Source organism: Littorina saxatilis, linkage group LG4, assembly GCF_037325665.1.
Source record: "Littorina saxatilis isolate snail1 linkage group LG4, US_GU_Lsax_2.0, whole genome shotgun sequence".
NCBI lineage: Eukaryota > Metazoa > Mollusca > Gastropoda > Littorinimorpha > Littorinidae > Littorina > Littorina saxatilis.
The window spans coordinates 58,717,613-58,730,056 of record NC_090248.1 but is presented as its reverse complement, the minus strand read 5'-3'; the positions used below and the strand labels follow the sequence as shown (position 1 = coordinate 58,730,056).

At 43.9% G+C, this 12,444-nt stretch overlaps 1 protein-coding gene across 1 annotated transcript; it reads right to left on the bottom strand.

Moving 5' to 3' along the window:
- On the bottom strand, positions 1-10,800 carry LOC138965655 (probable cytochrome P450 CYP44). The gene is made up of 8 exons (XM_070337829.1): positions 10,318-10,800; positions 9,399-9,627; positions 7,751-7,941; positions 5,735-5,930; positions 5,237-5,411; positions 4,473-4,642; positions 3,489-3,567; positions 1-180 (listed from the first exon to the last, which is right to left on the bottom strand). The coding sequence occupies exons 1-8, from the start codon at positions 10,529-10,531 to the stop codon at positions 1-3; spliced, it is 1,434 nt and encodes a 477-aa protein (XP_070193930.1). The 5' UTR covers positions 10,532-10,800.
- Between the last annotated feature and the right edge of the window lie 1,644 nt (positions 10,801-12,444).

Genomic DNA, 12,444 nt, shown 5'->3' with positions numbered 1-12,444 from the left:
TCATAAGACTGCCGTCTCACCTGCACACATGCGAGGCCCATGGCCGAAGGGGAGCAGGATGAAAGGGTTTGGTTTTTCTCCCGACCAGTCACGCAGCCATCTCTCCGGCAGGAATGTGTCGGGCTGTTCAAAGAAGTCTGGGTGACGGTACAGTGCTGGGTTGTTCAGGTGCACAGGAGTCTGCAAACAGAAACAGTGATCATAATAGCCATTTTACAAACCAGTTTATCGTAGAAAGTAAAGGATCCTGTCTCCCATAGTATTGGTCTTCTTCTTTTTCTTCTGTGTTCCTAAGCTGCTTCCACTCTGTGTCACCCTGTGGTGATAGTTTTGTCTGCTTCCACTCTGTGTCACCCTGTGGTGATAGTTTTGTCTGCTTCCACTCTGTGTCACCCTGTGGTGATAGTTTTGTCTGCTTCCCCTCTGTGTCACCTTGTGGTGATAGTTTTGCCTGCTTCCACTCTGTGTCACCCTGTGGTGATAGTTTTGCCTGCTTCCACTCTGTGTCACCCTGTGGTGATAGTTTTGTCTGCTTCCCCTCTGTGTCACCTTGTGGTGATAGTTTTGCCTGCTTCCACTCTGTGTCACCCTGTGGTGATAGTTTTGCCTGCTTCCACTCTGTGTCACCCTGTGGTGATAGTTTTGTCTGCTTCCACTCTGTGTCACCCTGTGGTGATAGTTTTGCCTGCTTCCACTCTGTGTCACCTTGTGGTGATAGTTTTGTCTGCTTCCACTCTGTGTCACCTTGTGGTGATAGTTTTGCCTGCTTCCACTCTGTGTCACCCTGTGGTGATAGTTTTGTCTGCTTCCCCTCTGTGTCACCTTGTGGTGATAGTTTTGCCTGCTTCCACTCTGTGTCACCCTGTGGTGATAGTTTTGTCTGCTTCCACTCTGTGTCACCTTGTGGTGATAGTTTTGCCTGCTTCCACTCTGTGTCACCCTGTGGTGATAGTTTTGTCTGCTTCCACTCTGTGTCACCCTGTGGTGATAGTTTTGCCTGCTTCCACTCTGTGTCACCTTGTGGTGATAGTTTTGTCTGCTTCCACTCTGTGTCACCTTGTGGTGATAGTTTTGTCTGCTTCCCCTCTGTGTCACCTTGTGGTGATAGTTTTGCCTGCTTCCACTCTGTGTCACCCTGTGGTGATAGTTTTGTCTGCTTCCACTCTGTGTCACCTTGTGGTGATAGTTTTGCCTGCTTCCACTCTGTGTCACCCTGTGGTGATAGTTTTGTCTGCTTCCCCTCTGTGTCACCTTGTGGTGATAGTTTTGCCTGCTTCCACTCTGTGTCACCTTGTGGTGATAGTTTTGTCTGCTTCCACTCTGTGTCACCCTGTGGTGATAGTTTTGTCTGCTTCCACTCTGTGTCACCCTGTGGTGATAGTTTTGTCTGCTTCCACTCTGTGTCACCCTGTGGTGATAGTTTTGTCTGCTTCCACTCTGTGTCACCCTGTGGTGATAGTTTTGCCTGCTTCCACTCTGTGTCACCCTGTGGTGATAGTTTTGTCTGCTTCCACTCTGTGTCACCTTGTGGTGATAGTTTTGCCTGCTTCCACTCTGTGTCACCCTGTGGTGATAGTTTTGTCTGCTTCCACTCTGTGTCACCTTGTGGTGATAGTTTTGCCTGCTTCCACTCTGTGTCACCCTGTGGTGATAGTTTTGCCTGCTTCCACTCTGTGTCACCCTGTGGTGATAGTTTTGTCTGCTTCCACTCTGTGTCACCTTGTGGTGATAGTTTTGCCTGCTTCCACTCTGTGTCACCTTGTGGTGATAGTTTTGTCTGCTTCCACTCTGTGTCACCCTGTGGTGATAGTTTTGCCTGCTTCCACTCTGTGTCACCCTGTGGTGATAGTTTTGTCTGCTTCCACTCTGTGTCACCCTGTGGTGATAGTTTTGTCTGCTTCCCCTCTGTGTCACCTTGTGGTGATAGTTTTGCCTGCTTCCACTCTGTGTCACCCTGTGGTGACAGTTTTGTCTGCTTCCACTCTGTGTCACCTTGTGGTGATAGTTTTGCCTGCTTCCACTCTGTGTCACCCTGTGGTGATAGTTTTGTCTGCTTCCACTCTGTGTCACCCTGTGGTGATAGTTTTGCCTGCTTCCACTCTGTGTCACCCTGTGGTGATAGTTTTGTCTGCTTCCACTCTGTGTCACCCTGTGGTGATAGTTTTGTCTGCTTCCCCTCTGTGTCACCTTGTGGTGATAGTTTTGCCTGCTTCCACTCTGTGTCACCTTGTGGTGATAGTTTTGTCTGCTTCCACTCTGTGTCACCCTGTGGTGATAGTTTTGTCTGCTTCCACTCTGTGTCACCCTGTGGTGATAGTTTTGTCTGCTTCCACTCTGTGTCACCCTGTGGTGATAGTTTTGTCTGCTTCCACTCTGTGTCACCCTGTGGTGATAGTTTTGCCTGCTTCCACTCTGTGTCACCCTGTGGTGATAGTTTTGTCTGCTTCCACTCTGTGTCACCCTGTGGTGATAGTTTTGTCTGCTTCCACTCTGTGTCACCCTGTGGTGATAGTTTTGTCTGCTTCCACTCTGTGTCACCCTGTGGTGATAGTTTTGCCTGCTTCCACTCTGTGTCACCCTGTGGTGATAGTTTTGTCTGCTTCCACTCTGTGTCACCCTGTGGTGATAGTTTTGCCTGCTTCCACTCTGTGTCACCCTGTGGTGATAGTTTTGTCTGCTTCCACTCTGTGTCACCCTGTGGTGATAGTTTTGTCTGCTTCCACTCTGTGTCACCCTGTGGTGATAGTTTTGCCTGCTTCCACTCTGTGTCACCCTGTGGTGATAGTTTTGTCTGCTTCCACTCTGTGTCACCCTGTGGTGATAGTTTTGTCTGCTTCCACTCTGTGTCACCCTGTGGTGATAGTTTTGTCTGCTTCCACTCTGTGTCACCCTGTGGTGATAGTTTTGCCTGCTTCCACTCTGTGTCACCCTGTGGTGATAGTTTTGTCTGCTTCCACTCTGTGTCACCTTGTGGTGATAGTTTTGCCTGCTTCCACTCTGTGTCACCCTGTGGTGATAGTTTTGTCTGCTTCCACTCTGTGTCACCCTGTGGTGATAGTTTTGCCTGCTTCCACTCTGTGTCACCTTGTGGTGATAGTTTTGTCTGCTTCCACTCTGTGTCACCTTGTGGTGATAGTTTTGCCTGCTTCCACTCTGTGTCACCCTGTGGTGATAGTTTTGCCTGCATTCCATTTTTTACCATACCACATCATGTGTTAGGAATCTGTGTGTTTCCAAGTCCCTAGACTTTCACAGGAACTGCGGTATCTTTTACGTGCGCATCAGTCTGTGCAGACATTTGCTATCTGTCTGTCTGTCTGTCTGTCTGTCTGTCTGTCTCCCTCCCTCGCTCCCTCCCTCCCTCCCTCCCTCCCTCCCTCCCTCCCTCCCTCCCTCTTCAGTGACATTGTCGTTTCTTTCCCTACTAATTTTTACGCAAACTTAGAAAAATATTTGAGGCTGTATCACAAATGACACACAGCATTTACCCCAGCAGGGATGTGGTATCCTCCCAGAGCCATGTCCTTCTTGGTGATACGGCTGATTTCATTGACCATAGACATCATCCTGGAACAACCAACACAAAACAAGAATCAAAACACAAGAAGTGTGAAGTACTGGGATGTTTTAATTTTTTTTCAAACAAGACATTCACAAGTTGGTTGACCCAATGGTCTGAATAGTGGACAGACAACAGACAGACGAATATATCAAATGAAAACTTATCTCAGAAAGTATTGATTGTGTTCAGTCTCTGGCAAGATGGACAGATCCATACAAAGATTCAAAATCAATGAAAATGAAATACTTTATTCCCCAAGGTTGGGAATACATCCCCATGTTGCGGTTGAAATAGCTGGCTTCCACTCAAATAATACACACCCAAACATACACATCTATAAAAAATACATCATGTATCAACAATATGAATTCGTCAAATACATACTTTTTGGGGGTCTCTCACAGAAGAAGGTGGCATGTACCTACATACACACACACACACACATGTACGAAACACACACACACACACACACACACACACACATACACACACACGTACAAAACACACACACACGCAGTCCTTAGGTAAATATTGTGTGTGATTGACACAGATTGAAAGCTTACACTGAGTAGGTCATCGATACAATAAGTACCTGGCACCCTCCCTGGTACAAGCCTTGGTGTAGAACATATGCCACTGATGCTTTGTGTGCTGAAAGGTGAAACCTTACATTACAGGCACAATAGTACATTACAGGTATGACTGCACCTGGCACTCTCCTTAATGCAAGCCCTGATGTAGAACATGCTACTAATGCTTTGTACGGTGAAAGGTGGGACCTTACATTACAGGTATGACGGTACCTGATGCTCTCCTTGATGCAAGCCCTGATGTAGGTCATGTTGCTGGCGAACTGGGTGGTGAGGGGGGTGGGGTGGTGTGTGTGTGAGAGGGGGGGGGATTACTGTACCTGACACTCTCCTTGATGCAAGCCCTGATGTAGGTCATGTTGCTGACAGACTGGGCGGTGAGGGGGGCGGGGTGGTGGGGGGCCACACTGCTGACCTCGTGGTACGCTCTGTCCTGCACTGTGGGGTTGCTGGCCAGAAGGTACAGCAGGAACAACAACTGGGGGGTTGTCTGGAGAAAACAACACACACCGACTCATTTACAAGGAAGACCACAGTAACGTGGAATGTTCTGGTTTGTGAATAACATGTTTTGTAACTGTAGCAGTAGTAGCAATGACTTAGGCTTAAGCTGAATCAAAAGGGTATCAAGTTTGATTGGTCTAGCTGAACATTTTCATGAAAAAAGTTCCTATATGGGAACAAGAAAGCCAATTTTTTGTTAGTGCGATAATGGTTCGGTGTGACCTTGTTTGACAGATGGAGACCAAGATGAACCTTGTTTTAAAGCTTCATTTACAAAAAAAATCCGAAAGTTTTTTTAAACTTAAAAATATCTGCTTAGCCCTTCAAATTTGACAAAGGTGAACTAGTCTTGTGTTGTGTCTAGAGGTCATCAGACCCTAGAAGTAGAAGTGTGTAAATAGTTTCAAAGCAACGTTGCAGCTAATTCTGCTGGCTACTGTCACTCTCCAATTACTCACTTGAGCCAAAAATGAGACTGGAGAAACAGTGTATTTAGCACACACACCCACACACACATACACCCATACACACATACACCCATACACACACTCACACCCACACACCCACAGTGAAAACTTACCGTGGGTAGGCCATCAGTAAAGAGAGACAGTGTGAGAGTGGCAACGTCGTTGACAGACAGTTCCTCTCTGGACATCAGATATCGCAGAAACAGGAATTCATTCTCTCCCAGCTTTCCACTGTCCATTTTCTCTCTCAGTCGTTCAAGTGCTGCTGTCAGTTGCTTCTGTAGTGTTCTAAAAAAGAAAATATGCAGTTGGTAGTCTCAGCAAACAATGTAATCAGATTTTCACTGGTGGTTTGGTCAGCAATGCACACAGAAAAACAGCCGGGACAGACATGGGTCAACTTTTTGTGCAGAATCAGAAACGGTATCCATGTCCCACCCCTGTGTCACATAAAAGACCTCAATCCATTTCATACGTGCAGATGGCTGATTGCACCTACACACACCTGGGCAGCATGACTCTTGTTGCTGCTAGCACTGGGATGAAGAGACCCAAATTTCCCAGCAATGGGAATGGATAATAAAGTAAAGCAAATGAAATTAAATCCTCACTTGTACAAAACATCTTCTGCTTTCGTAAGTTGATTCCACTTGGGCGTGGAGAAGTATTTGTGCAGAGGGAGACTGACGCCGAGTTGAGTGGTCAGATCGAACACCGTGTGACTCGCTTCAACCATGTCCACCGCCTCCCTCTGTCCCTCCCCACTCAGGTATCCTAGGCGAGTGTCGAAACAGTTCTTGCCTGACGCTGAAAGAGTGAAAAAGGTACAGCTGTAAGAATAAAAAAACAAGAGAGGTAAGTTATTTGAACGTTTGTTATTGACAAAACAATACGTTACAGTCACAGATATTTCGACCCAGCGGTCTTTTAAGTGCACAGACAAACAAATTTTAATTAAACAAAAAAAGACTTAGCTCGCAAAAGGTGCTACCGCTTGGGGAGAAGACACAAGCGAGGCAATCTTTGGTAGAGCTGTTAGTTTTATACAGGGCAAATCCAAAAACAAAGAGACTGCCATCGTTCCAAAATTCATAATAAAAAATAAAAAATTCATTCGCTTGCGGCTTCGTGGCAGGCGGAAGAAAACATCAGCCAGATAAGTTTTCGTTATTAATTGTTTGTCTGTGCACTTAAAAGACCGTTGGGTCGATATATTTGTGAATGTATTGTTTTGTCAATAACAAATGTTCCAACAACCTACCTTTCTTGTTTTTTGATTCTTTATACAGGGCAGCATAATCAGTTCATGAGATGGGTGAACGAACCTGCCCTGGCAACCACCTCTTGACAACAATCACCTGTCCATAGTGACCACCTCACAGGATCCTTGACGAGCTTCTTCCCTATGTAATTCACCTTTCTATAGTGACCACCTCACAGGATCCTTGACGAGCTTCTTCCCTATGTAATTCACCTTTCCATAGTAACCACCTGTCCATAAGTTCCACTTTTGGTTGGCTCCTTGGTGGTTGTTACAGACAGTTTGTTCCCAAGTGCACACACAAGTCAAGAGTGAAGGGAACATGTATGAAGCAAATGACTGTTCTGAAAGGACATGGAGTAAAAGAGAAAAACAGCAACAGCAAAACAAGCTAACAGAAATTGATCCATCAACATTAGGCCTAAAAAAAAAATAGGTGTGGTTACGGTAACCCGACCTACCTTATTTTTAGGGGCCGACCCTATAACTTTTTATTACATTTGTCAAAAAAATAAATAAATAAATAAAAATAAAAAAAATAAACGAGTGCAGAAAACGCAATGAAAGCGAAAGCGCTCGAGTCGCACACTTATTTCCCTGTCAAGTAGGTTTAATTTGTACACATTAGAAAAGAAAAAAAAAAAGAAAAAAGTGATTGCCTACCTTCCTACCCTATTTTTTTTGGCTATGTTACCTTAACCACACCTATTTTTTTTTTTGCCTTATCACATATGAAATCGGAGCACTGCTGCTCCTTAATATGTACAGTGGAACTCCACTACGATCAAAGACAGCCTCCCTTTTAAGACCCTGTTTACTCAGACCTCTGTAAATTTACCCCCATTTGGGGGCGGGGATGTAGCTCAGTCGGTACCGCGCTGCATTTGTATCCAGTTGGCCGCTGTCAGCGTGAGTTCGTCCCCACGTTCGGCGAGAGATTTATTTCTCAGAGTCAACTTTGTGTGCAGACTCTCCTCGGTGTCCGAACACCCCCGTGTGTACACGCAAGCACAAGTGCGCACGAAAAAGATCCTGTAATCCATGTCAGAGTTCGGTGGGTTATAGAAACACGAAAATACCCAGCATGCTTCCTCCGAAAACGGCGTATGGCTGCCTAAATGGCGGGGTAAAAAACGGTCATACACGTAAAATTCCATTCGTGCAAAAAACACGAGTGTACGTGGGAGTTTCAGCCCACGAACGCAGAAGAAGAAGAAGAAGAAGAAAAAAAATTTACCCCCATTTTAAAACTTGCACCATTTCAAGACCTGGTTTTCTCAAAGTTGTACAGGTCTTAAAAGGGGGGTTCCCACTGTACCTTCGATGCACACTGAAACAACATTCTCCAATGACCCAACCTACTTACACTCTAGTGACCATCGCCCTAGCTCTGTGGCAAAGTCTGGCACCTGGTTGCTATGGTCACGCAGATGCTTGAGGTGGGCGACAAATTCCAGCGCCACGGGGTCCACAGCTGGGAGTAAGGGTGCAACCCCCTTGGGACGCATCATCAACTGCTGCACAGCGCTGCGCAGCCGGTACCACTCCTCGTCATTGCTGCACACAGAGTCAAGTACATTTGAACCCCCTTTTAAGACCCCCCAATTTAAGACTCCCTCCTTTTTACATTTAGTCAAGTTATGACTAAATGTTTTAACATCGAGGGGGGAATCGAGACGAGGGTCGTGGTGTATGTGTGTGTGTATGTGTGTGTGTGTGTGTGTGTGTGTGTGCGTGTAGAGCGATTCAGACCAAACTACTGGACCGATCTTTATGAAATTTGACATGAAAGTTCCTGGGTATGATATCCCCATACGTTTTTTTCATTTTTTTGATAAATGTCTTTGATGACGTCATATCCGGCTTTTCGTGAAAGTTGAGGCGGCACTGTCACGCCCTCATTTTTCAACCAAATTGGTTGAAATTTTGGTCAAGTATTGTTCGACGAAGCCCGGACTTCGGTATTGCATTTCAGCGTGGTGGCTTAAAAATTAATTAATGACTTTGGTCATTAAAAATCTGAAAATTGTAAAAAAAATATTTCTTTTATAAAACGATCCAAATTTACGTTCATCTTATTCTCCATCATTTGCTGATTCCAAAAACATATAAATATGTTATATTTGGATTAAAAACAAGCTCTGAAAATTAAATATATAAAAATTATTTTCAAAATTAAATTGTCGAAATCAATTTAAAAACACTTTCATCTTATTCCTTGTTGGTTCCTGATTCCGAAAACATATAGATATGATATGTTTGGATTAAAAACACGCTCAGAAAGTTAAAACGAAGAGAGGTACAGAAAAGCGTGCTATCCTTCTTAGCGCAACTACTACCCCGCTCTTCTTGTCAATTTCACTGCCTTTGCCATGAGCGGTGGACTGACGATGCTACGAGTATACGGTCTTGCTGCGTTGCATTGCGTTCCGTTTCATTCTGTGAGTTTGACAGCTACTTGACTAAATGTTGTATTTTCGCCTTACGCGACTTGTTAAGACCTGTTTTTCTCAGATTTTGGAGGTCTTAAAAGGGGGGTTCCACTGTATCAGTCAACATGGTCTGACTTTAATGCATGTAATGTTATTAGTTAGTACAAATATTTAAATGTTCATTATGTTGTAGTTTCTCATTTGTTTTATCCACCACCACTGTAGTTTCTCATGCTTGTGATAATACAGTTTAGATTTGATTTCATTTCTGGTTTGCAGGCTTAGCATTTATTGATACAATGCAGACAATGTCAGCGTTGTACCCAGACTAAGAGGACAGTAGGTCAGTTCGACCCGAGGACAGTAGGTCAGTTCGACCCGAATAGTAATTATGTATAGGTCCGTATGTCCTGGTTACAAAAATATTGTTCAGTCAGAAGACCTCTTACACTTCCAAATTATTTGACAGCCGACCGCTGTCCACAGCATAATCTGGTAAAGATTAAATCTAATGTGACTGTGACTTTCGATGACACTGACGCAAAATATTTAGATAAGTCGATAACAGGGCATTTTTCTTACGTGTTTCCAAGGCCTGGAGACATGCCTGACTTCTCCCTGTACATCTGTGTTGTCTGCGCCATGGGTTCAATGCGAGGCCATTTGTCCTCATTTGCATAAATTATGCGGATGGCCTCCGGGTCAAAGACATGCACGATAGTGTGTCCCAGCAACGTTTCCTTGACGATGCCACCATACTGTTTGTGCCACTGCTTGAGGGTTTCTGGCATTTTGTTGATGTTGATGCCACCTGAAATTGTCAACAAAATGTTTGCAGCAAGCCAACAGACACCCCCTCCCCCCCGCCCCCCCCCCCCCCCCCCCCCCCACGTGATTCTTGGCTCACATGCACCAACACCCATCCATCTTCAGCAGAGTCAAGAGGCTTTCAACAAATAGCTAAACATAGTACATTGACAGTAAAAAAAACAAGAGAGGTTAGTTTATTGAATGTTCAATTATTGACCAAAAAAACCAAGCATTTAAGCAACAAGAATCAGTGAATTTTAGTGGCCACTCCTGCCAGTTAGCTTACTTTGTTTACAGTTTCACTGCAACCCTTTTTAGGGGAGTGAACATACCCCACATCAGCAACAGTTTAACTGACACGCACATTAGTAATGACAGTTGCTCTAAAACTGATAACAATAACAGGCATGCATTAAAAAATCCTATGAAACAAATTGTAAATAATTAGGCCCCCCCAAAAAAAAGTTGGTTAGGGTAACGTGACTGAAAAAAATAGGGTCGGTAGGCAGGCTTTTTTTGTGGTTTTTTGTTGACCTGTCGAAGCCACCATTGCAAATGTCAGTTGTGATGTCGAGTTCAACTAGGAGGTTACTTGTTTTTGAGAAATAAAAAATAAAAAAAAAGTGTTAGGGTCGGCTGAAAAAACAGGGTCGGTCATGTTAAACCAACTTTTTTTTGTGTGTGGCCTTACCCAGTTTGTACTGAAAGTAGGTTCCAAAATAAGGGGGCCCTTTGGGTCCTGGGATGTCAGCGAATGGTTTAACATCCTCCGACTCTGAGCCCTCCGCACGGAACAACGTTACTGACGATCGCCATCTGATGGTCATTCCTTGCTTCCAGCAGCAACCAAGGCATTGGGCTCTATACAGGGTGAGAACAGTTGTCCCTTTTCCAGAGCACAGCATGACGATCGAGAGAGCTTGAGGACTTGACGTTTGGTGGACACTGTTCTTCAACTTCTTGATCGAGTCAACACTTTCTGCTGTTTTTCTTGATTCAACACTCAACTCTTGCTACATTTTGTTCGCCGTTGAGCTGAAAAAGCTAGCACAGTAAATTGTTTGAAGGACTGTGCACTCTCCTTGAAGATCTGAAGACAATTTTCTGAAATGAGCTTGCAAGTAGAGCTTTATCACCACCTGCAATCAGAATATGATTATCATCATTATTGTAAGGCCAAAAAAAATAATAGGTGTGGTTACGGTAACATAGCCAAAAAAAATAGGGTAGGAAGGTAGGCAATCACTTTTTTTTTTTTTTACTTTTTTTTTTATAATGTGTACAAATTAAACCTACTTGACAGGGAAATAAGTGTGCGACTCGGGCGCTTTCGCTTTCATTGCGTTTTCTGCACTCGTTTATTTGTTTTTTGTGTGTATTTTTTTGACAAATGTAATAAAAAGTTATAGGGTCGGCCCCAAAAAATAGGGTAGGTCGGGTTACCGTAACCACACCTATTTTTTTTTTAGGCCTAAGGCCAATGACAAGATGAACATTTAAATGAAGACATGATTCCCAACATGAACCACAGGCGGAAGGTATCGTCCACTGGACTACTACTATCACAGAAAGACTACTGTGATAGTAGTAGTCCAGTGGACGATACCTTCCGCCTGTGCATGAACATGCCTGACTGCATGTGTACAGACATTTAAAGCTGTGGTCTATTTATGACTTTCCGGGGCTACGAGGTTGAAAAATAGGGATAAAATCATGTACAGAATTCTGTACAGCAAACGCTACCCGAAACCCCACCTATACGGCGTGTATGACCTTGAGTAAAGCTTCAGTCAACGCTTGAATTTTGCAGTGGTAACATCCGGTTTGCTCTCTCAGAGCTGAACATATTTGTCAAGAAGATCGAGCAGAAAAAATAAACGACTTGGCAGGGATTCAAACTCAAGGCCTCGGGGCCTCGAAATGTCGGAGCCGATGTCTTAACCGCTAAGCCACTTCACCAGTGTTGTCAAAGATACCCCCCAAAAAGATAATTTTATATCATTCTACGCTTGAATTACCATTCATGCGTTGCAAAAACGTAAACATTGCCATTAAAATTTGCCTTTATTTGCAAACATGTTTCACGGAATCGCAGTACATGTTTACACCGTCATGCTACACGACATCCGCGCCATGCAAATAGCTGCGACATCTCTATTTACAACATGCAAGAAAAATGACAAGAACAGTAATTATTGAATCTCTCCAAAGCTCTGTGCAGTTGAAAACAGACACCTAAGAAATAGTTATACATGTATTCACTTCTGAACAATGGGCGGATAGATATATATAAATCATGCTGCTTCAAGAATAACATAACATGAATACATATATCAATGTTTTTCCTTCTTTTTCTCAATTGGCGCAGTAGCCTAGTGGTTAGGACATGAGACACGAAGTCTCGAGGACGAGAGTTCGAATCTTTGCCGGGGCGTTTATTATTTCCCCTTGATCTCTCTTGAAGATAACATAATTATGATCAGTCTTGAGAGAGCAAACCGGATGTTATCCCTGCAAAATTCAAGAGTTAACTGAAGCTCTCAAGGTCATACACGCCGTATAGGTGGGGTTTCGGGTAGCGTTTACTGTACAGAATTCTGTATATATATGATTGTATCCCTTTTCAACATCGTAGCCCCGGAAAGTCATAAATAGACCACAGCTTTAATGATTTAATGCAGTTGTTCATTTTGAATTTCAAAACGAAAAACAAGCCCTTTTTCCCTGCTACGACCGAAAAAAAGTGGGTATGCATCGCAAACAGCATAAAATAATGTTTACCTGAAATAGAAAAAACGCAAGTGAACTTGAGCAGAGC

Bases quoted from the DNA above. Each gene is read 5' to 3' on its own strand.
- LOC138965655 (XM_070337829.1), bottom strand. From the start codon at position 10,531: ATGCTGTGCTCTGGAAAAGGGACAACTGTTCTCACCCTGTATAGAGCC. The intron at 5,931-7,750 runs GTAAGTAGGTTG...TCACTCTTTCAG, and splicing joins AGGGCGATGGTCACTAGAGT to CGTCAGGCAAGAACTGTTTC. The intron at 181-3,488 runs GTAAATGCTGTG...TTCTGTTTGCAG, and splicing joins GATACCACATCCCTGCTGGG to ACTCCTGTGCACCTGAACAA.